Source organism: Mustela erminea, chromosome 1, assembly GCF_009829155.1.
Source record: "Mustela erminea isolate mMusErm1 chromosome 1, mMusErm1.Pri, whole genome shotgun sequence".
Lineage (NCBI taxonomy): Eukaryota > Metazoa > Chordata > Mammalia > Carnivora > Mustelidae > Mustela > Mustela erminea.
The window spans coordinates 202,808,392-202,834,905 of NC_045614.1; the positions used below are offsets into that span (position 1 = coordinate 202,808,392).

Here is a 26,514-nt window from a genome sequence, read left to right on the forward strand (position 1 = left end):
CCATTCTGCTAAATTAATATTTCTACCATCACTGCAACAGGCTTTTGGTGCACTAAAAAAAAAAAAAAAAAAGCCTATGTGTGGGCCATCCACTTAAATATCTCATTTCCTAGTTGAGGTATTTATACATAAAAATGCCAGGGATTGCCAAGTTGTAGATTGTTTTAGAAGTAGAATAAACCTAAACTTCCATGGTATTACCTGCAATTCACTGACATGACTCATAATTAAAAATGAAGGAAAAAAAAGGAAAATGCAAATAATTTTATTTAACCCTCTATGTAAGTCAATATGCACACATACTGTTCTTCTCTTGTAAGATGTTTCAACAAACAAAATTAGCTTTTGTATTTGCTCTTCATAGAAACGAAACATCAAAATTTTGGGAATTTCTCCTTTTGATTGTTTTGTGTTCTTGATTGACTGACCCTTTACCATTAGTCAATAACATTTTTCATCTCCGGTAATATTTTCTGCTCTGGACTTTACTTTGTCTTATATTAGCGTAGCCACTCTAGCTTTCTTTTGGTTAATGTTTGTATGATATATATTTTTTCTATCCTTTTACTTTTGTTTCTTTTCATGACTTGATAGCTCATTTCCTTCCTCTGTCCCCAGCTTTATTAAGATATAATTAATTAGAAATTATGTATATTTAAGGTATAGGACTTGATTATTCAATATACACATGCATTGTAAAATAATCATGACCATCAAGGTAATCAACATACCCATCATCTCACAGTTACCTCTTTCTTTTGTGTGTGTTGAGAAAAATTTAAGATCTCTACTCTTAGCAAATTTCAATTACACAATATCGTATTGCTAACTGGAGTCACACAGTTTCACATTAAATCCCCAGAGCTTATGCATCTTATATAACTGAAACTTCGTACTTCTTTGTACCAATATCTCCCCATTTTTTCTTCCTCTCATACTTTAACCTACCAGTGTCATTGTAGTTGACATGAGTATCACGTGGATAAGAAAAATTTCTGTCAGTTAAAAACAATCAATTCTCTGTCCTATAGTTGATGCATTTTGACCACGAATGTAATTACTGCTATGTTTGGTCTATCATTTATTATTTATTTTCTGTTTGTTTCCTTTGTGTTTCATTCCTTCAATTCATTCCCCTTACCTGCCTTACTTCAACTATATTGTACTGTAGGCTTTGCGGGTTTTTTTTTTTTTTGGGTGCTTGTATATTGGTTTTTGCTTTTCCTTTTGGTGAGTGCCCTAAGGATTACAGAACACACATTTTTCATCATTATGGAGAATCACTTTCATACTTTAGTTAGAAAGCAGAACTTCGTTGTCTTAGAGGTCTCTTTACTCTCTCCCCTTTATGGAATGGTTGTGTTATGTATCTTGTTTACTCCCACTGAATACCCTAACATACAATTTATATGTTCCTATAGCCAATATTATAACCTATTTTAAATAACTCAAAAGGGGAAAAATGAGCTACTAATTAACCCAAGTCCATGCCAGTTTTGTACTCTTCTTTCCTTCCTGATATTTCAGATTTTCCTTTGGCATCATTTGCCTTCTCTGTGAAGAACTTCCTTTAAAAATCCTTTTAGATCGAGTCTGCTTGCTAAATATTTTCTTAGTTGTTTTTTTTGTTGTTGTTGTTGTTGTTTGTTTTAATTTGAGAATGTCTTTATTTCACTGTTACTCCTAAAGGATATTTTTGCTGGTTACAGCAGCCTGGATTTCCCATTTTTTTCTTTCATCACATAAACAATGTTCCACTTCTCTGTCCTCCATGGTTTCTGATGACAAATGTGGACTCATTCAGATCATAGCTCCTCAATAGGTAATCTGTTGCTTATTTTTAGCTGTTTTCAGGATTTTTTCTTTAGTTCTCAATAGTTCAATTATTATGTGTCTGGGTATGGATTTCTTTAAGTTATACCTTCGGGGAGTTTATTGAACTTCTTGCATTTGGTTTCTCTCTTTTGCCAAATTTGGAAAGTTTTAAGCAATCAGTTTCTCCTCTCTTCTGGAGCTCTGTGACATCAATGCTGGACTTTTCTGTAAGACCCTGTCCATCCTTCTTTCTCTTCCTCCTCCTCCTCCTCTTCTCCTCTTCTTCAATATTTTTTCTTTCTCTTGTTTAGATTGATTAATCTCTATTCCAAGTTCACTCATTCTTTTTTCCATTCTGCTATTGAGTCCATCCAGCAAATGTTTTAAAGCTTAGCTACTGTATTTATCATTCTGAAATTTGTTTAGCTCTTCTTTTTGTTTGTTTCTTTTTTTTTATTTTGGTCTTTTCTTTGGTTTCAAGTAGTACCTGCCCTTACTTTTGAGGTCATTCTTCATAATAGCTGCTTTAGAAGCTCCATGAGATAATTCCAACATCTCTATTGCTTGGTGATTGTACTTGCCTTTTGAGTTGAGATTCTTTTTGTTTTTGTTTTTGTTTGTATGCTGGATGATTTTGAATTGTATCCTGGGCTTTGAGTATTAAGTTATGAGGTTTTTATTTAAATGGATGAAAAATTTTGAGATTTTTGTTTTAGCAATGAATCAGGTTCAATTTAGACCACAAGTTCCAGTCAGTTCCATTTTCAGAGCCTTTACAGTCAGGTTTAGATCTGAGCCATGTGTATACCACCCAAACTGCCAAACCGGGAAAAGGATAGCTGCCTAACCTATATTCAGTTCTCAAATTCTATGTATACTCTTTAGGGTTGGATCCATGCACGTGCAACTTGAGATGAGCCCAGGAATTCACAACAAACCTTAGGGTCACTTTCTTGAGTTCTTCTATCTTGAAGATCTCACTAGCTCTTTCTCTCTTTCTTTCTTTTTCTTTCCCTCTCTCTCTCTCTCTCTCTCTCTTTCTTTCTTTCTGTGTAATGCTTCATGTATTTGCATGACATCCTTGTGTAGGGGCCATGTTAATCTTCTCTATATCCTTCCAATTTTAGTATATGTGCTGCTGAAGTGAGTACAAAGATCTCACTGGTACTTTCTGGTTCCATGGGGCAACACTCCTGGTTCTCTGGTCAGAAAAAAATGGGCTTTATTTACTTTATTCACTCTGTTCTTTGCATACTTCAAAAATGGGCTCATATCCAGGGTTGAATACTAGGAGGACAAAGGCAGAAAAAACACAGTGGGGATTTACCCCATCCTTCTGGCATTACATCATTCTGATCAGTAAGGAAGATTACCTAGTCTCAGAATTTTAAGCTTCTGTCATTGTCAATGCCACTGCTGCGGCAACCAAAAAAGCTAGCTACACAAGAGAACAGAGAAGAGAAAAAAATACCGGGGTATTTTCCCCACTGTCTTTCATCATGAAAAGACTGTGCTTATTTAGCTAGAGCTGGAGGGATTCCCCTGTATCTCTCTGTGTTCATATTCTGAAGCCTACTTATGTGTTTTGGGCTACGTTTAGTCCAGAGTGGGTAAACAGAGGGAAAAAACACTGGCAAACTCTTGGCTAGTTAGGCAGTACTTTGAATTTTGGTCTTGTTCCCCAGTCCGCTTGCTACTGTTTATTTTCCGTATACCCGAAATAACTGCTCATGCATTCCACCCAAGTTCTATAGCTGCATTCAGTGGGAGGCAGAGAGAGGAGCATACTTTCTCTTTTCTTACCCAGAACTGAATCCAATCCTCGCAATGAAAGGTAATGAGACAAAAACTATTTTGCCACAAATACTAAGCAAAATATATAGCATGTACAATAGGCTGGCTGTTTAAGAGCAACAGACTGAGTGTAAAGAAATTCATTTTAGAATCGATAGACCTCAGTGAATCCTTGCTATGATCAATGACTTTTTGTTTAGCATGCCATCTGGCATTTATTCATTATCACTGAAAATATTTTCAATCGGGTGATTGTTGCAAAATGTAGGTTATGTATAATATCATCAGAGGCAAGTCACTGCCTTTTTCATTCTTGTCTTATAAGCACTGACTTACATTGAAAGAACTGCTGATTAAGATATTTTTTTAAAAAGCCTAATCAGGGCATTTCTAAACTTTTACATGCAAAGGCACACTCCAATCTATAGAGTACTGTGATCACTCTGTTGAAATGGCCAGCAGTTAGAACACTGCTTTGTGCCTTAATTACTGACATATCATCAATGGAGATGCACCAGCCTTATGTAAAATATATATTTCTACAAAGTTGTAAATAAAATAAATTTTGAAAGGTGAATTACTTGGAACTCTATATTAATCATTTAGTAAAGCAAATCATTGCCCCCGTGATATTTGCTATTACATGTGTGATTTTTTTAATGAATCAGGTTTATATATTTTTATTTAGACTTGTTCAGCCCATTTTTTCTTTTGTTTCTCTAATTCATAGGTCAACCTAGGGCAACATGGCAGATTTGTCTATTTAATGCACATGACTTTCAGGGCTGTAATTTGCTTTTAGCATTTGGTGGACAGCAGAACACAGTACTTAATCAGCTGCTTTTGCAGTTTTTATACTGCAATCACATTTGATTAAAAAGGTCGTTTATTTCACTCAAGGCTGAGGGTGCTCTCCTGAGGAGAGAAGCCTATGTTTTGGCCTGGTGGATCAGTGAGCGCTCTACACCCAAAGTAGCATTTACTCTGCTGGTCCGTCATGGATTTCTGAACGACCTTGGAGAAGTCACTTTGGTCCCCCACCTGTTTCCTCTTTTCCAAAGCTCCAGACATTTTCAAAGCCCAGTGCTTTCATTAACAACAGGAAAAATGTTCAGAGCCCTTCTAAATGCTTTTATGAGCAAATATATTCTTTTTTAAAGACTTTAAAAAAATTTTTTTTAAAAGATTTTATTTATTTGACAGACTGAGATCACAAGTAGGCAGAGAGGCAGGCAGAAAGAGAGGAGGAAGCAGGCTCCCTGATAAGCAGAGAGCCCAATGCGGGGTTCGATCACAGGACCCTCGGATCATGACCTGAGCCGAAGGCATAGGCTTTAACCCACAGATCCACCAAGGCGCCCCGCAAATATATTCTTTAATCAAATTCTGAGAGGTAAGCAAGAAGTTACTACTGTTCCCTTTTTACAAATTAATAAACTGGGGCTCAGTGATATTAGCAGAACAGAGTTTACACAGCATAAAAGAAAAAAAATCAAATGCATTTTTAGTGAATCCAAACATTCTTGGTTTTTCTTCTATGACTTCTATCACTAAGACTACTATTAATTAATAAAAGAATGACAAAGAATTGTTTTTGTTTAATTCCACCTGGCCAAGGGCAAAGAGGTCTATTTACTTAATGTAAGGATGGGTATTGTTTGAGACTGCAATCGCCATTTACTTGATAAATTTAAATTCAAATATATCTCTATGTATAACACTTTGGAGGTTGATCTATCATTCCTGGTGTCTGAGAGGAAAAATGTATTAACACTGTGCAGGTGGTCATTTGCAACCACAGGTAGCATTTAGCTTTTGCAAAATGCAGCATAGGAAGACAGAGTTCTGCTCACCTTTTTAACAGCATGAACTCATACAGAGTATGTTTGAAGTAATTTGTCATGTTTTGCTCTATTTTTGGCAGATTTGTGCAGAAGCATAAAAAAAGCATTCTTCCTGTTACCTGTAAGATCGATCTTATTCCTTTTTCCTTAAAAATGAATGTGGAAACTCTAAATTCCATTGGTCTCTGAGTTACTGTGGGTTAAATAGCCAAGGCTTTTACCCATGGCACATTCAGATGGAATCCTATTACACTTTATGAGGTTATTATTGGCCTCTGAAATTTTCATTAGTTATGGGTGTGTTCATCCTAACGTTTGGTAGTTGGGAGGAAGCTGAAAGACATTGTGTTCTGGTCAGTAGCTACCCCCCAGAGTTCTCCCAATAGGATGCAATGAAAATCACTGTGCATGCATAATTCTTCCCTCCTCAATTTTGTCAACAAAACATTTTATCTCCAAAATTTATGCAAGTGAGAGCTACACAGGAGGCCATTCCCTTAATAATCACAGGCTGGCGAATCACACGGCATCACTGAAGGAGCACGGTCACTCCAGAAATGTGACAAGAGGTTAAATCATTATAATCAAATCGGACTTTGAAGTCTTATCCCTCTCATCTGATTACAATTTATCCTAAACTGTGTGATTGGAAAGTGATGACTGGCTACACAGAAACCATGACATCAATGATCCCTGATTTATACTCCCTGAAAAGACAGTCTCTGAAATCGACAGCAATTTCCAATTATGATTTGATTTATGTAAGCAAATATTTACCCAGGTGATAACGTATTTAGGGAGAACCCACAAAATCTCAGGTTTTTCATGAGTAAATGGAGGATTGACCTGCATTTGAACAGTATGTTCTGGATCACACAGTTGGTTCCGCCCTCTGCTTTCCATTCTCACTTGTCACACTGGCTTCCTGTCCTCGAAGGGTCTAGAGCATGGAAGGGTAGACAAATAATTTAGGAACTGGGATAAACTGATAAATAATAACAGAGTAGAAAAAGCATCATGTAATGGCAGCGTAAGGGAGGGAATTCAATCCAGATATTGAGAGCAAAAAAGGGCTTTCCCCAAAATATGGTGTTTAGATCTTCATAAAGTCTTACAGCCATGAATAGTTTCTTTTCATCCCTTTGGAAATCTTCAGATATTCTGGAGCCAGTGGAGAGTGGGAGAAAGAGGTCAAACACACAGTTTTAAGTGCCAGCTCATTACATGGTAGCCGTATAAAATTAGACAAATTACTTAGCTCTGGGCCTTAACGTCCTCATCTGCACAGACAAGAACAATAATACCTTGGCCATGAGAGCTATTCTGAAGATTAATAAACTAATATATTTTTAAGCACATGGAACAGAGAACCCATTAAATAAAGGGTCATTCCTTTCATTCTGATAATACTTGTCACCACGAAACAATGCCCAACTCTTACCATGCCAAACTCGGATTGCTATCTAATGAAGGTAGTCCCTAAAATCTGGGATATAGGACCAGATGGAGTGGATCCAGTCTGGGCATGATCCAAGTAAATAAAGATGGATCGGTACATAGATTGCTTTGTTCTGACAACATAATCTACTCAGAATGAACTGAAATGCCATGCACCCTATCTTTTAGATGATATAAAACACAAAAAGCACATAGAAGAAAATAAAGGCATTTACTGTCCACACCACAGGAGGTATATTCAGGCTGATGAGTGAAGAACAGATCCATTTCCATAGAGGGGCAGAAATTTTGAAGGGATAGAAAATACTTTATGGGCGGCTGAAATAAATGTAGAACACTTTTCAAAAGGCTGATTAAATATAGAAAGGGAAGAAATCACAGTGTCTTTCTGAATTCCCCTGGGGCTCCGCAGTTGGCTGGCTGTTCTCTTCTATACACCTCTCTTGTACACCTTTTTCAACAGGGCCCTCTAGGCTTTGTGCTCTCAAATCCATCTGTGAGTGCTCCAGGCTTCCCACTGAGTTCAGATTAGTACATTTCACCAGTTGACGGCCCACTGAACTTAGCCTATAGGCTATGAAGCCTATTACCACTGCTTGCCTGCTTCTCCGCCACTCAACATAATTAAAAGTGGAATTAATTCCCCTTTCCGAACCTTCTTGAGTATTTCTCAGTATATATTTCTCATCCACCCAATCATTCAAAGGGAAAGCTCCAGAATTAAATTTGGGCTTGTTCCTTTCTTTCAGTCCCGATTGCTAGCCCCACATTCCATCAGTTCGCAAATCCTGATCTCTCCTCTCATTTCATCGCATAGAACAGGGCATTGTCACGTAGGATCAACCTTGCCCACCCAGTGTGCTTGGAGGATGGGCCGCCTCAGCATCCCTGGGAGTTTGTTCAAACTGCAGAATTTCAGATCCCACCCCACACCTACCAAACCAGAAGGTGTATGTTAACAAGAGGCTTTGATACTTACAAGAAGAAATATGCATTTGGTCTTCATTCTATTTCTGACACAGAGCTCCTAAAATCCTTGAATTTTCCTAAAGGTGTCTTTTGTTAATGTTAATGAGGTGACTTTCAGAAAGCATCTGAGGATGGGAGCTGATTGCCCGAGGAACCAATCCTATGATTAGAGGGTTAGAACTTTCAGTCCTATCCACCAGCCTCTGGGGCTGGAGATTGTGTTCAATCATGTCTGTGTCATGAGGCTTCCATTAAACCCCAAAAGGAGTTTGGAGAGCTTCCAGGTTGTGGACATGCAGAGATTGGGGAGAGTGGAGTATTAGGGGGACATGGATGGGCTGAACCCTTTCCTGCTGCCTTGCCCTAGGCATTTCTTCCATCTGGCTCTTCCTGAGTTATATCTTTTTACAATAAAGTAAGTAAAATGTATCTCTGGGTTCTGTGAACCACTTGAGCAAATTATTCAAACCCGAGGAGGGGGTCATTGGAACCTCCAAGCTATGCCTGGTCGGTCAGAAGCAAAGGTGACAACCTGTACTGGCCATTGATGGCTGAAGTGGAAGGGGGTCTTGGAGGACTGAGGCCTTCACCTGTGGGATCTGATGCTGCCTCCGCATCGACAGGGTCAGAACTGAGTTAACTGCATGGTGGCGTTGGAAAACCCACACAACGGAACTGGTCTCAGAATCATAGGTGTCTTGGTGACTCCATTCCTGCTATCATCAGACTTCCATTGCTTCCTTCTATTTTACTGAAAGGTTTTCAGATACGTAAGAATTACAGGTAAGGATATAAAACACGTGCATTCTTCCCACCCAGATTCATTCCATGTTAATAATGTATGTTTGCTTCAGTTGCTTAATATTTTCAGTGATAAAAGACTCGAGTTGAAGGTCCCTTCCCTCTTCTCCCTAGTGAGCAACTTGTCCCAGTTTGCCAAGGACTGTCCTTATTGTAGCGGTGAAAATTCTGCATTCTAGGAAATCTTTCAGTCCTGGGAAATCCTGAAATTCATGTGTACCTTTCTCTCCCCCAGTTAATTACACACTTACCGCATGCCCATTATTTCCAGTAATACAAAGAATTATTTTACGTGTTTAACTCTACACGAATAGTACCATGTTTTGCACATTCTGTTCCTGTGAACTCTTTCCCACACAGCATTACCAGTTTTGAGACTTACTATAAGGATACATTACCATGCACTGATTTATTATCATTGATGTATCCCATTTCATTGTATGAACATACTCTATCCATTTTCTTCTGATGGAAATTTTGGTTAATTCCAATGTTTTGCCAGTTTAACGTGTCCACCAATATGATAAATATCACCTTTTGCAGATCTGGGAGTTTTGTAGGGAATATATATGGAAGAGGAATTGCTAAACCCCAACATGTGCCCGTCTTCCTCTTGACTGCACGTGGTCAAATTGCTCCCCAAGTACTGGCAACAGTTTCTGTTCTTCCACGGGCAGTGTGAGTCCCTTCACCTTGCTCACATGGCTCAATACCTTCTGATTGAAGAGCACTGATAGCCTGACAAGTACGAGATAGTATTTCAGGTCCCTGCTTAACAAGCCAGGTGGAGCATATTCCATGTTTACTGCCCTTTCACTTTTCTGTTCTATTACTTTTTTTGTGTACACACATGGCCCATTTTCCTATTGAGCATTCTGGTTATTAATCTTTTGTGAGTCATGTGAATTGCAAGTATCTTCTCCAAGTGGGAGATTTGCCTATGCTTTGTCTATGGAATTCTGTTGTCTTGTATATTAAATTTTTTCAATGGAGATATAATTCATATACCATAAAACTCACCACTTAAAAATATTTGGTTCACGGGGTTGGAGATGGATGAGATAGATAAAGGGGATTGAGAGATATGAACTTCCACTTACAAAATAAATAAGTCATGGAGATAAAAATGTTTGTTAAAAAGTATACAGCGTATCGGTTTTTAGTTTTAGCAGTTTTATTTGTGCTTTTCTCTCTCTCTCGTTTTTTAAAGATTTTATATATTGACAGAGAGTGAGCTGGAGACAAAGAGCAAGCACAAGTAGGAGGAATGGCAGGCCAGGGAGAAGTAGGCTCCCCACTGAGGAGGAGCCTGATGTGGGGCTCGATCCAAGAATCCTGGGATCATGACCTGAGCCAAAGGCAGCTGCTTAATCGACTGAGCACCCAGGCACCCTTGTGTTTTCTCTTTTATTTTAGAAATCTTTCCTATCCTGATACCATAATGTCATTCTCTCCCTTTTTAAAAAACTGTGAATGTTTGCTTCTTGGGTTTAATTAATCCAGTAGGAATAGGCCTTGGGTGTGGTGTGATTGAGTGATTGAGTTTAATGTTTACCCATATGGATAGCTAATGCACCGTTTATTAAATAGTCTATCCACCTCCACTGGTTTGTAATGCCATCTGCTATCTATCAACTTCCCATATATACATGAGTCAGTTTCTAAGTTCTATATTCTATTGGTTTATCTGTGAACCAGTATCACATGATTTATTTTCTATAACTTTATAATAAATCTTGATGTCTCCAAGGCATGTCTCCTCACTTTGTTCTTTCTCATATCTGTCTTTTTTTCCCCCCTACTGTCCCACATAAACATTGGCTCAGTCTGTCAAAGTCAACAAAAAAACGATCCAAAAAATGGGTTTCACTTATAATTTCACTGAGTTTACATAGAGTTGAGGAAGAACTGACATATCCCAGTATTGGCATCCTTACTGTATTCCCATCTACAATTTGATAGATCTCTTAATTTCTTCAGGGGTCTCTTTCATCTGTTGAAATTTTTATATATTTGTATTACTCCATAAATGCCAGACATATATTATTGCTGTATTTCTTACCAGGTATCTTACTGTTTTTGATGTTGTAAGTGAGATTTTTGTGCTATATAAATATTACATTGTCTGAACGTTGCCGATATATAGGATGCACTGAGTTTTGTGCAATGATCTTGCATGCCGCAGTCCTGGTGAGTTCTCATTCATTTTTATGGTCTGAGGAGTACGGGCAATCATATCATTTAAAAATAATAATGATTTAGCTCCTTATTTTCCAATTCTTTTTTTTATTTAAAGATTTTATTTATTTGACAGAGAGAGAGAGAGAGATCACAAGTAGGCAGAGAGGCAGGCAGAAAGAGAGGAGGAAGCAGGCTCCCTGCTGAGCAGAGAGCCCGATGTGGGGCTCCATCCCAGGACCCTGAGATCATGACCTGAGCCGAAGGCAGCGGCTTAACCCACTAAGCCACTCAGGCACCCCTATTTTCCAATTCTTATCACGTCTTTTTAACTTATCTTGTTTGTTACACTGACCAGAACAGTAGGATGCTGAATAGAAGGGTTAGATGCTAGCTTACAGTTGCCTTTAAAGGGAAAGGTTATAATATTGTATCACTAAGTCTGGTGTTCGAGGTAGGTGTGGTTTTTGGTTTTTGTTCTTGTTGTTGTTGTTGAGATATTTATAAGGTGAAGAATTTTCTTCCATATTCTTAGTTTGTTAAATGTTTTCTTTTAACTCTAAATAAGCAATGAATTTTATCACTTGCTTTTCTTTTCAAGGTTAATCCTAGAATTACTCTCCTTTAAGAAGACTTCCTAGGACCCTAAAGTTGGACTAAAAGTGCCTTCTCTCTCATTCCACCACATTTTGTGCTCTTCCTAGGAGATTACTCTATGCTCCCCAGGAGCTTATTAACAATTCAAGAGCAACAGCCATGTTTGATTCACGGCTAAATCCCCCAGAACCTGGTGTAAAACATAGAATATCTGTATACATATTTATAGATATAATTTCCTGAGAACATATTCTAGAAACTTCATTCCTTTCTAAAAACAAATTATGCTTCTGACATTTAAGCTTAATTTACAAAGGCAATTATGATGAAATAGAATATAAATCTGACTGAAAAGAGTTTCAGATTTCTAGATGTTTATATTTGCTCTTAATAAAATAACCCATAAAATATAAATGGCTCCTGAGAAACACTGACTTAATTTTTAAATTACACATAATTTGTTACTACATTTGAAAGCAAATTCATATTTGTTTTAACATTATATTAATTATTTATCTTTGTGTTATGATTAAAAAGAAGACCCCCCCCCAAACTTCTATTTGCTCAGTAAGCACCTTGCAGAGTTGTTTTTCTAACATCTAAATACTAAGAATATTTTAAGTTGATTAATTTAAATGATGTTCTTACCAATACCAAAAACCTTTCAAAATGTTTTAGGTTCTAGTCAGTATTTAAAGAGCCTCATGTGTTTAATTCAGAATGCTCAGCTACTTAATGAGCATACAACTTCAAATGCCATTTGAAAATATGAAACTTTTCTCTTTTAACTTGGTTTTGCTTCCATGCATAACATGGGTCTAAAATCACAGTGGTGATATTTATTAGCCGTCCTTGTGAGAAACTGTGGGCAATCCATCTTTCACATTTCATTGAGAAGAAAAGAAACTTAACCCCACCAGGATCTCCATTATTAGTTCTTCCTTTTGATATTTTTTTCCTCGTGGGGATTTTGTGTTAGCTGGAAGGTACTCTGAAATCCCTAGACAGAGCTGCACTTTACAGAGGCAAACTGGAAGAGCAAAAATCTATTTTTGAGCAAAAGGATTAAATCTTATATCTTGTTATCTGGCTCACTAAGTCCAACCTAGGTATTATTGGGTTCATATTCAATATTGGGCAGTTCTTTTTTTCCTCACCTATCAGTTTCTCTGCATTTCCAGTAAAGTCCTGTTTTTACTCTGTTGCATTACTGATTGTAATTAGGCACTAAGTTACCTCCTCTCTCCCCTTGAATTCTTCCAACTCTGAAGGGTACTCTATGACCACATCTTCGTGTTGGATCCTCTTTCTTGAGAATGTCAATTAAACTTCATCAACAGCAAGAATGGAAATATCCCTTTCTATATTCATCACAGATGTTTACTTTTCATGGCAAGAGTGGCTGAATGAAATATTTGAGAACCAATTTGATGAGAAATTATTTGCTTCTCGAATTGGCCTGGTCCTCACTTTCAAGCATAGTGAAGCTTTTAATCTTGAGTTAGTTACCCCTGAGATGAAAAATGCCAAAAATGGAGAAATAATTCCAAGGTCACATAATCTGTCATGTTCTAAATAGTGCAACACTACACAGTGTTTATTCCAAGTGCATTCTCTGTGGCATAAAGAAAATAATGTCTGCTGGGCACCTTCTCACCTGCGTCCCTTGCCATAGCGATGTCTAAGAATGTGTCATTTCTATATAAAACGAACTATCTTATTTCCAGAAAAATAATGGATTATTTTGTTTCAGTTTTGATAACTGTGGTCAGTAAAAGTACGTCTATCAATAAAAGTATGTGAAAATCAAAAGGACCTCTCTTTTGTCTTCCCTACTTATTCATTTGCCGTATTCAAAGTTTAACCTTCACTCTCTAGCAACGTTGAACAACATGGGTTTTTCCAAACTGATCATTTCCTTTCTCCTATCTTTGCCTTTGTAACTGAGACTCTCTCTCTGGAATGCACCTCCCTTTCTTCACTGCCCATTTATGTAAATATCTACTCTTCCTTCAATATGCTGATCCAATGTCATGTTTATGAGACTTTCTCTAAACATTTCTTTCTAAACACACACACACACAAAGACATGGCTGTTTTCTGTCTTCTGGGCCCTCCTATGGCACTTCACAGATTAATTCATTGCTTTAGAATTATTTGTCTACACTTTCTTCTCTTATTAGGTAGTGAAATCTTAGAGATCAAGATATACCATTTATTCATTTTTGGATCCCAGAATCTAGTTCAGTACTGTCATGGGAATTAATGGGCACACCGTACGTATTTGTAAATAACAAATTTGCATAGTATATGCTAATTTCTGTATAAGCATTCTTAAATTCTGGAAAATGGTGTTTTTTTAATATTGAGCATATTATCTTTAACCATAATGAGCAAAAGTAAATATGCTATTTTATTTATTTATTTATTTATTTTTAAAAAAGATTTTATTTATTTATTTGACAGAGATTACAAGTAGGCAGAGAGGCAGGCAGAGAGAGAGAGGAGGAAGCAGGATCCCCACAGAGCAGAGAGCTCGATGTGGGGCTCGATCCCAGGACCCTGGAATCATGACCTGAGCCGAAGGCAGAGGCTTTAACCCACTGAGCCACCCAGGCGCTCCTAAATATGCTATTTAAATCAACTTATGTTAATTAGACTTATTATGATCATTTTGCAATATATACAAATACTGAATCATGATATTGTACCCCTGAAACGAATATAATGTTATATGCCAACTGTATTTCAATTAAAAAGTAGATATGCTGTTTTGTTTTTGTTTTTGTTTTTGTTTTTTTTATAATTTTTTATTTTTTATAAACATATATTTTTATCCCCAGGGGTACAGGTCTGTGAATCACCAGGTTGATATGTTGTTGGTTTTTTTTTTTTTTTAAGTTGAATTTTTTTTTTTTTTTTATTTGCAGCATAACAGTATAACTTTTAAGTTGAATTTTTAAAGTTTTTCATGAGGCATACGTAAAATTAAGAATCCCTAATTGAAAAAAGGAAAAAACATGTGGGGGGTGTACAATCTGAATTTATTTGCCAAAATTAAACCATATTTAGAATACAAAATGTCTACAAAGGAGGGACCTGAGTAAAATAAGACTTTGCAACTAAAAGTTAGGTTGAAAAAAAAAAATAAAAGGTAGGTTGAAAGTTAGCTCTTGTGATCTCTTTATAAAATGAGCCAATGTCCTTAATTTGTGGAACAGAAAGGTTGGTTGAAGTAAGCAGAGTTAAGGTCAGAACATCTCTACTCTGATCAATTTAGAAGGGCTTCAGCAATGAGGATTGACTGTACCTTACCTTACCGATTTGTGAACAGTCTAGAATGACCCAAATTGCATTTTGCACACTTTTACCGCTTTTACACAGAGCCAAGATAGCTTCTATTTTGAAAACAAACAAAAATAGAAACCACATTATAAACAATTTATAAAATTAGTCATTTAGGATACATAACATTCCATCGTGTTTATTGCTCTCTTCCTTATTACTGTTCTAATAACTACAAAGATTTAATTTTCTGTTAAGATGATTAAAATGGTTTTAGTAAGATTGTGCCTGGATACTTGGAAGAGAGGAAGTGTAGTTTATGAGTTCCAAAATAGTAACATTTGAAAACATGTACATGAAAGAACTTCTGTAAGCATTCTTGGAATGACTTTTTCCCCTATCTACTCCCCCTCACCACAACTTAAAAAAACAACAACAAAAAAAAACCATGGGTGGAGTTAAGAACTCTTTTCAAATCTTAAACAATAAGTGGAAATCCTGAAAATGTATTCTCCTTTATTCAGTGGGGAAAACACTTTAAAGCTTCTCTCTCTCTCTCTTTTTTTTTCCTCCTAAGAATTGTTTAGCAAAGGATTTACTTAGTGGCTTCTATTTTGAACTGAAAATTCAGTTTTAACAGCCTGAAATATAATGCCATCTGTGTTTCTTCATCTCTCTTTTTCAAATGTAACAAGTACATGGCCCAAATAACCCAGATAAATACATCAATTCAACTGATTCTTTACTTTAACTAAGGGTACAATTAAAGAGGAGTAGAGTATGTGCCATAAAAATGTAAATGTGAATGCAAATACAATATATACAAGGCGCACCTATATATTTAAATTTCTTAAGTTCTAATTAAGTAATTTTGTCTTCTCTATGTATTTACCAGGGTAGAGGTAGCTATGAGTTGAGAAATAAGAGCACAACATATACCATGGTGGACATTAGCAGATGAGACCAGGAGCCGGGGGACCAGAGAATCACAGATCCCTCTGAAGCCACTTTCCTCAAATCTATACCACCTACTCGGCCCACATATACATCAACTCAAAACAGCAATAGCTAGCATGTGGAATTCACTCAAAAATAAAACTGGGATTCAGTAATAATGTATTTTAAATGGCTTTAAAAGTGGGAAGTGATATACAAATGTGAAATACCATTATATATTTATATTCAGAATATTCTGAGCTGATTAGTTCCTATAAATAACATTCTGATTGATGTCTAATGTAAGAAAGGGACTTAATCCCTTTTCAACAAGATTCCCATGAGAAAAAATTCAAACATTTTATTTAGAGTTTATTTTGCATCAAAGAATGCTTAAAATTCCACTCATCAATCTTTATTACTGCCTGACATTTCTTATATAGCCATGATAGATTTCAAGACTATCCTGAAATATGATTCTTTATGGGCTTATTCAGAGAGACATGATCTCTAATATCAGCTCCAACTTTGATTCTTGAAAGTTTACTGGTGCCAGCTTTTCTATCCTCAGAACGGAGGATGAGTTATAAGCCCTATCAGTGGACATGTGCCTAAAATAGCCAGGAACACTTCCCTTCATGTCTAATCTTTCCTGTTTCTACTAACGCCTTCATGGGACAGGGGTTAAACCACAACAGATCATCTCCCAAATCACCCTGATATCCACCTGAAAAGTAAAAACCAAGGAGCTAGTCCAAGAGGCTAGACTCTTACTGTTACTGGAAATCCATGGGTGATTTTTGACATTAAGAATTTTTGACATTAGAATTTGACATTAAGATTTTTGACATTAAGAATTAAATTCTTTTTTTTTTTTTAAAGATTTTATTTATTTATTTGACAGAGAGAAATCCCAAGTAGATGGAGAGGCAGGCAGAGAGAGAGAGAGGGAAGCAGGCTCCCTGCTGAGCAGAGAGCCCGATGCGGGCCTCCATCCCAGGACCCTGAGATCATGACCTGAGCCGAAGGCAGCGGCTTAACCCACTGAGCCACCCAGGCGCCCAAGAATTAAATTCTTAATGTCTCTAATTTTCTGATTGACTTCGAGATCTGTATAGAAGAACTGAGACTTGTACACCCTTCAGACATACAACCCTGAAAGCAGTTCTTGCTTCTTCATTTCCCTTTCCCCAGAAGCAATTCCAAAATAAATTCATTCTTTTTTTTTTTTTTTTTTTTTTTTTTTGAGTGGAGTCCACACTCAGTGGGAAGCCCAACATGGGAGTCGAACCCATGACGAGGACCTAAACTGAGATCAACAGTCAGACACTTAATCAACCGAGCCACCCAGGCATCCCTCCAAAATACATTCTTAATTTGTTTTGGGGAAATGCTCAACACATCCCAGGTGTATATGTTTCATTGATGTTTATAGTTGGTTACCCCTTTATACTGTTGATGGTTATTCTCGGGCTCTAAACTTTTTCCTGAAGTTGTTTAATATGCATTATGTAGAAAATTGACATTTTATATCACAACTGTTTTTTTATTCATAATATCTCTTTTCCCTGGTATCTGCTGAATGGGTTAGACAAATATATGGCAAAGTAAACTAGCCATGATTAAATGACCAATTCAGCTTAAAAAACCTTCGGCAGACAGGTTTATAATATTAAAAAATGATCAACAATATGAATGCAGATGACTAAAACCATTAGTATTCTGGAACACAAATTGAGCAGTAAAAGAATACTTTTAAACTCCCTTCTAATAAAAGCAGCTGATTTTGCATATCAGTTCATACCTTTTGTCAATAATATAACACATCAGATAGTGATGAGCATTTAGTATCTCCATGAAGATTTTATGTCAATAATGACTCTCAAAATTTCTTGCCCCTACATATAACGTAGTATTTTGTGAAAGCCCAACCAAGCCATTATCTGACCAGTACTCACGAGAGGATATTCCCGATATAAGCATAGTAGGAGCAACAGTAGGGTGTGGTCCCATCACAGCAGTAAGATCTGCAGTCTTTCCCACACTGAGCAAGGCAATCCTCTGCAAGATAAACACCTCATAAGTCCTGTATGGTTCTGAAATCACAGCTTCATGAAAAAGTCTTCTATTTCACATCTCACTCAGTCAACGACCACTCTTCAGTGTGTTTAGATATTCATTTTATGTCATCAGAATTCCAAGACACGTGTAAGCATCAAAACTAGTCTTCCTTCCCTGCCATCAATCTAGAAGTCGCAAAGATCATTCGTTTTTGAATTTCCTGATCAAGCACCATAACTGGTAGTCAGAATTGTTGAATGAGACACTGAAAGGAGAAATGAATGATCCAGCGAATCAGCCATTCAATTTTTCAATAGAATTCTTTTTTTACTCAACATAAGTCTTATAATAATTTTGAAATGATCAAGTTTTGACTTGAGAGTAGTACCCCCAATTAGCTTCATTTTATAGAAAGTGTTATTGACATTATAAAGTCAACTGGAGATAATTTTAAAATAATATATATTTTCATGACAGTGTACTATGTGTTATCCTTTCTGTACATTTTTTATCTTAATAATTACAGTTTGCACACATAAGGTAACACGAATGAGTCTGCACATCCTGTCAATCTATCTGGACTGGAAGATAACGATTTAGTTGTACGAAGACATTCCTGCATGTAACTAAATTGTAAATAATTAAGAATTTATTTAGTGCCAGATTTAAGAATCAATAAGTTATGAAGCAGCACTGTGGAAAAGGGGGAAAGGTATTTTCTGAGTAAAAAGGACATGTTGGAACTGATATAACCAAATTATTGTCTTTTTTTCCCTTTCCCCCTCCCCTTTTTTTTTTTTTTTTGGTAATGAAAATTAGACCCAAAATGCTGAATAAAAGTTACCTAGTTTTTAAAAATTCTTTGTGCCACCTCAATGATTTATGTTAAGATTGTCATTTAAGTATACTCAGTGGTATAAATTATAATGGATAGGTGAGTTACATGTACATGACTAGGAAAACATTAAGTTATAAGCTGGTAATTTAAATTATATGTTTAAGAACCACAACATAATTCCTTTCCAGCTCATTCTCTAATGGTAACATCAACTATGTTCTAAATTATATAACACTTCTGCTTTACTCTCAGATCATAACTGAAAGGTGCACAATGTTATACTGTGTCTGTATGTCCACGTGATTGATTTATCTAGAAAGGAAAATTCATATTTTGTTTTTAAATCACCTCCCTGGCAGGATGATTTTTGACAAATGGATGTGGTCAAAAGTACCTTCATCTTTGTCAATACCGCATGGCTTTTATAGAGTAAGTGAAAACATTCCTATTTTTCCCCCTCAATTTTATTTCTACTCTAATATTTTCTTCTGAGATGTCATAAGAAGAGATAAGAGGAAAAAAATAATTACAATTGTAGATTCAGTAACCCTACTTAAAACCAGTGTTAAATTTTCAAGACAGAAACACAATCTAATAATGTCACGACAGTGTATGCTTTTTGCAGAGTACATCACACTTTTTAAGGTTATTTATTTTACCATTTTCTCGGTGAATTTCTATAGCTCTCATTTTCAGTGCTGTTTAGTGAATTCAAATATTTAGACTAGTTTGTAGTCTCAAGAGAGTTTGTAGTCTCAAGAGGTTTCATAGGTATGTTTTGCTCCATGTTCTTTAAAGCCATTTAGAGAGTGGGAAAGCTAAGGTCCCCACTTCTGTCTGAGCAAGACAACCCCTATGTAAGTAGCTTCATGGACATGAATGATGCCCTTGTTAGTGATGTCTTACTCAGCCCTCCGTGAATATCAAAGATCCAATTACTATTATTGTATTCCAATTACTACTATTATAAGGACACAGTGTTATCAAAATATTTTGAACCAATGTTACAGGAAACCAAGCCCACTATCTTGTAGCCAAGAAGCTGGATTATACCTGCAGCAAACATCAAGATCATGTCACACATTGTTCATTATGTTTTATGGCATTTTCCAACACTCCTGTCCACTTCCCATAACTGAACAACTGAAAAGGGCAGATTTAATAGTATGGTAAATACATTCACAATCGCATTTCCAAATTGAGGTTTTGATCACACCTCAAATCTTAATCTGTTAGTTACTTTCTCCAGTTTATTTGAGAATAATTCTATGAAGATCAGATTTGGAAGATGCCAGAGCATTTTCCTGTAAAGAACAGAACATTCCAATTGTTTCAGAAGATAAATGATATTACTTCTAATATTCAAGTTAATATCCTTGAAAAATAGCCAGTTGAAACTTTCTTCAGTGACTTTAATTAAAGGCATGATCTGGAAGAAAGTTCTCCAACCCTCACCCCGCCTTAAGGAATGTGTAGCACAGGAAAAGCAACATCTGGCCTCAAGCACTTGTTCAGAAATGGTTCTTGTAAGCTACAGTTGAGGATAAGAGAGGAAGGAACAGGAGGAGACAGAAGCCACTGGCTGAGGCCGGGAAGGTAAAACCTTGGCCAGATCCTGTCTTTGTCGCCTGCAGTGGGAGTTGGATAATAATATAAACTTTACTGGGTCTCTTTCCAAAGGTGGTTCCATGGCAAAACATGATGCTTTAGGTAAAGAAACTCTGCTCTTACCTCATTAATGAATGCAACATGAATTTAATACATTTGTTTTGGGGGAAAATAATTCAGGCTAGGGGTAATACATCTACTTAGGTTTTTGTCCCATTAAAGCTGGCACTTCATTTAACAAAGTGTCTCAGCTAGTACAGCTGCATTTTCTCCCCACCTAACTCCAGTCCTGATTTCCAGCCACATCTCTTAGTTCCAACCAAAATGAATTATCTAGTTCTGCAATTATCTAGTTTTGCAAATAGGTATCTCGTGGTTTTTGTCTTTCTCCACATTATATCCTACTCCATTCCCTTACGTCCAAAGCTTCCCTATCAAAGGTCTAGTTCCTCAAATTCCTCCTTAATTCAATTTTTCTGAGCAAGTTTATTGAACTCTTCTTATGGGTCAGGTATTCTGCTAGTCTCTGGATATTACACTGAACAAAATAGACAGACATCATCTTCATAGAGCTTACACTCCTGAACCAGAAATGAGGTCCCCTCCTGGGAACACCTATAGTGCACGACCATTCTTCTAGGCACAGCCTTCTATATTTTAAAGTAGACACACCTTGTCTCCCAGACAAGACTCAGAGCATGGTTTCTGTCTTATACATCACACAAAATGTTTCACTCAACAAATACTGGGTAAATAAATATGGCACACATAAAAGGGCTTCTGAAGAAACGAGTTCAGGAATTAACACAAAAGAACACACTAACTAAACATTTCTTATCAAAGACAATAACTCAACTCAGTATTACTGGCTTGTGATTACTTTGTAACTTACTAGGGAGGGAGGAAGAAAGAAGAAATGAATGGAGGAAAACTTTTTCTCAACTAACCAAACTTGTTGCCAGCCAGCCCTGCAGATTTCCTGAACCCCAGGGACTGTGCACCTAACACTGGGGGCACAGGAGAAAGGAAGGAAAAGTGTGCACATTAGAAGCTTTCGGTTTACCCCTGGGAATAAAAAGGACAAAAGAATAAGTTGTTGTTCATGGGTGTGACTGAGTAAAGATGAGTGAGGTCGTGTTCTATTTTCTTATTTTTGTTTTCTTTGGATAAACAGAGGACGTAGAAAGAATCATTGCTTCGAATGAACTAGTAAGACTTTAATATAAAACTAATACTAATGCAATTGTTTCTTTCAGTCTCTCAAATTCTGGAAACCTCACACACACTGTAAGTAAAAGAAATAACCATTGTAAGCAGGTTAGAATGTGGCTTCTCCTCCTTGAATAGGAAGTACTTTTCTTACTTTTATAAATTTTTGTGTTTGAAAGTCAGTATTTTCCTTGCAATAAAGTATCTTTTAAATAACTTATAGACAGCCACTAATTTACATTTTAATGTACAAATGGAAAATTTCTATAGTAGTCTGGGGAGTCATTTCTGGCAAGGTTGAATGGGTTCGATTCTTCTGATGTTCCAATAACAATGTTGAAGAACCTGTTCATTTCAGTTGCAATATTTTTGTATCAGAAGCTAAATCAGTGCTACCTAAACTTACTAGTGCCTGTGATTTGTGTCCTAGGAAGCGGGAGACATAAAAACATTTTACAAACATCTTTGCTTTTAGCTTGTTTTATGAATACGAAACAGATGCAAGACCACATGTATAATTAACTTTATATATAAATAACCAATGAAAGGCCATTTTGAGCTCCCTCTCAGTCACAAAACAAGAAAACCGCTTTGCTCCATCAATTATTAGCAATTCTCAAGAAGAATAATTAGGAGGAGAGAAATGAAACTCCTTTCACCTATCAACAGTGCTTAACGAAATCAATGAAAACAGATGAGTCTCTGGGTGAATTTTCACCCCTCAAAAGTCTTATATTTGAACTCAAAGCATCCAACTGCCCAGACTACTACACTTGAGAATGATCTAAAGAAAAAACAAAAAACAAAAAACCCAAAGATCTAAAGCTTTTTATTTTGAAATATTTAGATTGCGGGGGCAGCAGGAGAGTGGAAAAGTCACCACATTACCTTGTTTTAAAACTTCAACAAATATATCTAAGCTCAGGTACTTTTTCAAGATGCTTTTCTCCAACTCTCAGCCTCTGGCTTCAACCCTCAGATTCCCGAGTCGTGGATGGGGTGGGATAAATTTTTATGCTATCCAGAGAGTAAAATCCTTTAATTGTGGGGCTGGGGTTTTTAAGTTGCTTGCAGAGAGGGAAAGGAAGCGAAAAGGAAAAAGGGAAAGTTAAAGAAAAGGAACAGAACAAAACAGCGTGGAGATCGAGCCCAGCGTCCTGGCGCGCCGGCATCGGTGGCTGCCCCGCGGGGACCACACAGTCTTCGCCCTCCCACAAAGGTCCCTGTGCGTCCCGCCCAACCCGCGTTGCCCCGAGGGTGATCCAGGCTCAGTCCCAAGTCCCCTTCCCTTCTCCCGCCACCCCAAGCCACTGACCTGCGTAGACAAAAAGCAGGACCAACTTCGGAAGCAAGATCCCTGGACACCCGGGCAGCCTCCGCGCGTCCATCCAAGCCGGTGGCCGGAGGTTGCGCGCCAGGACGGACGGACAGACACTGGAAAGGGGGCTGGGAGCGAAGGGAGAACCCCAGACACGGAGCGGCTGGAGGACGTTCAGAGGAAGAGGGCAACACTCCCGAGAGGGGGTTCGCGGGGAGACCGGGCCATTGCCCTGGAAACCTTCGAGGGGAGCCCGGGTCGGCCCGCGCAGGGCTGCGCTGGGACCGAGGTCTCTTTGTCTCCGCCCGCGGCTCTCAGGCGGCAGACCAGGCAGCCCGCTCCTGCGTCCTGGGCCACCCGGGCTCACATTTCATCTCCGCGGGTGGCACCGACGGGGGGCGGGGGGCGGGGGACGGGGGGTGGCCCCGACTCCTCCCTACCCTCCTGTTTTTGCTTCAGTAGAGAGTGACTCCCTTAGCTAGATGGAACTTTTTCTAACCCTATGTTTTGACCATTGCTGTGCATTTTAAAAAGCTCCTTTTTCTTCCTGCCCTCTACTCCAGTTTTTCCTTTAGAAGCAAAAATAGGTGAAGAAGAATTTAGTTTTTTATCTTTGAACAAATGTAGGGAATTTTCAGGATTGAAGGTACTGGACAAAGAAAGCCAATAAAGAAAGCCAAGGAGAACTGGCAAGTACAGAAATGGTGTAAGATGTTTCTCCTGAAAGGTAAAAAAAAAAAAAAAAATGTTTATTTGTTAAACATCTAAAACATTGTCAGTAAAGTCATGGAAAACAAAAAAATAATGTACACTGTCATCACTGTTATTTGACACTGTTCTGGAGTTACTGGCCTATGCAATTAGACAAGAGAAAGAAAAAGAGAGGTATAAAAATTGGGAACAAAATTGTCATTTGCAAATGATATGCTTGTGTATGTGGAAAAGCAAGAGAACAGCTCTACTACTCTTAACTAGAATTAAGTGAATAAAGAATCATTTTCATTCATGCAAAAAAAAATTCAGAAAGTTCTCAGTTTTATGCATGAAAGAAAAAAAGAAATGAATAGGTGAATAAAGATAATTGTTTATTAAAGAAAATTCAATACCAAAAGATAACAGATTTTTCTAAATTCATCTAGAAGTCTGGGAGTTAAACTGAACTTAATAAAAATATCAGCATGAACTTTTTTCAAACCAATCTTATTCTAAAGACTATGTAGAAAATAAAACCTGTAAGCATATATATTAAAAATAAGAGTAGGGGTGCCTGGGTAGCTCAGTTGGCTAAGCATTTGCCTTAGGCTCAGGCCATGATCTCAGTGTCCTGGGATCAAGCCCCACCTCAGGCTCTCTGTTCAGTGGGGAGTCTGTTCTTCCCTTTCTCTCTCTCAAATAAATAAAATAAATCAATTACTTGATTTTCTCTTTGTCTCCGCCCTTGGCTCTCAGGCGGGGAGCCTGAGATTTATTTTATTTATTATTTATTATTATTATCTTAATAAAATAAAATAAAATCTCTTAAAAATGAGAGTGATTGGAATGGGATAGTCATCAACAGAAAATAAATGTAATATCACAATAATTGAAAAAGTTTTGACTGATACAAGAATAGATAGGCTCAATGGAACAGAATAGAGAATATAAAAATAGAGATATTTATATATGGAAATTTGTTTTTAAAAAAGATAGTTTTAAAGCAGAAGAAGAAATGATGGGGTATTCAGTGAATTGTTTTGGGGATTTAAGTAGGCATCTGTGGATTCTTATGTCCTTTCATCAATATCAATTTCATATGAATTAAAAATTTAAGCTTAAGATGCAATTATAAGCATTAGATAAAAAATAAGAGGATGACATGTAAATAATTATGGAACAATTATGGAAGTCTTATCTAGGCATTATAAAAATCTCAGATGTTATAAAAGAAACAAATTGACCAATCTGACTCCATAAGAATTAAAACTTTGTATATATGATAAGCCAAATGTTAACTGGTAAAAATATTTATAATGCATAGGATAGACAAAGTCCTGATATCCTTAATATATAAAGAACTTAAAGAATCAATAAGGAAAAGAAAGCCAGTAGAAAACTGACCAGGGATATTAACAAATCTATCTATATCTACCCACCTACCTATCTCTAGTCTTCTAAACATCCTATCTACCCCCAAAGAAAAAAAGTAAAAATCAAATTGATAGTGAGACATCATTTTTCATATGTCAGATCAACCAAAAAAAAAAAAAACCCAACTTTTAAGGGAGAAATGTAGCAATATGCATCAAGATTCAAATACACTTACAATGTAATCAGTCCTCCTCTAGGAATTTAGTCCTATAAATTTGCTGTTGCATGAATGTAAGAAGATGGGAGGGAAAATGGCCTTCAAAATATATATACCTGAGATCTTTAGTGTGTTCTAAGCCTCAATGAAGTCTTAGCCACCCACCAGCCCAATAAGAAGCCTGGTCAGTGGGGTGCCTGGGTGACTCAGTGGGTTAAGCCTCTGCCTTCTGCTCAGGTCATGATCTCAGGGTTGTGGGATCGAACCCTGCATTGGGCTCTCTGCTCAGTGGGGGAGCCTGCTTTCTCTGCCTACCTCTCTGCCTACTTGTGATTTCTCTCTCTGTCAAATAAATAAATAAAATCTTAAAAGAAGAAGAAGAAGCAGCAGCAGCAGCAGCAGAAGCAGCAGCAGCAGAAGCAGCAGCAGCAGCCTGGTCAGTTCCTTCTCTCTCTCAATCTGGAAAGCTGATCTATCACCAAGTTTTACTCATTGTGCACCTGAACAACACTCGCATATGTTTGCATTCTGGATCTATCTCCACTTTAATCTAGGCTCTTAGAGTCTCCATTACAACCAGTCTTCCTGCCTCTGAGGATACTTCTCTAGACCTGAGCTAGAATATTTCTTCTTAAACTACGGATTTTATCATATTCACTCACCCGTTCAACACCTAGTTCATTCTTCTCAGTGTTGGGTTAAAATCCAGACATTTAATCCATGGTTTTCAGAAACTTTATCACTAGGTCCTGTTGCTCTTATCCTAATCCCGACAGTCTGCAGAGGAGTACGATTTCTGAATAGCTGGGAAAACGTCTAAAGAACTGGGAGAATAACTGGAGGAAGTCTTCGAGAGACGGGATTGCGAGTTCTAAGAGAAGATGCAGTTGTCAGTCAGTGTTTGCAGAGCTGGAGAATGATACTGAAGGCTTTTGGAATAGAAAGATGCTTGCCTCTGCAGATGAAACCGGCTGTGGAATCCCAGTCCTGGTTGGAGGAGCAGGCATCTAGTGATGAAGGACAGGACTACACCTGCCAAACTGTTGCACACAGCTCTGGGAGACACCGCCCAATGCCACTGCTGCCAGAAGGAAGTTGAAGTGTTGATCAGAGCGGCCTTTTCCAGCTTGCTTTTGAGAACAGCCTTCTCCTTATACTCTTCAATGGAGCGACCAAGCAAGCTTACTTGCTGGTTCACCATTGCAAAAGAAATTCCACCTTAAAGTAGTCAGGTGCTAAGGAGACCTGATTCAATTGACATTCAAAGACAAAGAAAGATATCAAGCCATTTAAGGAAATTAAGGAAATGTGGTAGCTTAAAAAAAGAATTTGAAAAAATTCTTTTTGAAAAAAATTTTTTTCCAAAAAAAAAAAAAGAAAGAATACGTATGTATATATGGATGGACATGTATACACAGAAAATGAAATGAAAGACCTTAAAACAGAGGTCAGAAAAGAGTTTCTGGAAGTTGAAATAAAATTTGATTTGAAATTTTAAATATATCACAGAAAAAGTTAT

The 26,514-nt window shown here is 37.3% G+C and overlaps 1 protein-coding gene and 1 non-coding gene across 2 annotated transcripts in view; both read right to left on the bottom strand.

Annotated features, from left to right (window-relative positions):
- CYYR1 (cysteine and tyrosine rich 1) overlaps positions 1–22,901 on the bottom strand; it is a 99,889-nt gene extending 76,988 nt beyond the window's left edge. The window contains exons 1-2 of the mRNA XM_032353272.1: positions 22,709–22,901; positions 17,636–17,738 (exon numbers count right to left, since the gene is read on the bottom strand). Coding sequence (XP_032209163.1) covers positions 17,636–17,738; positions 22,709–22,781 — 176 coding nt within the window. The 5' untranslated portion in view covers positions 22,782–22,901. The remainder of the gene's footprint in view (positions 1–17,635; positions 17,739–22,708) is intronic.
- LOC116581463 lies at positions 2,860–2,966 on the bottom strand. Its single transcript, XR_004282065.1, has one exon. It is a non-coding gene; the product is annotated as a U6 spliceosomal RNA (small nuclear RNA).
- Positions 22,902–26,514: the final 3,613 nt, after the last annotated feature.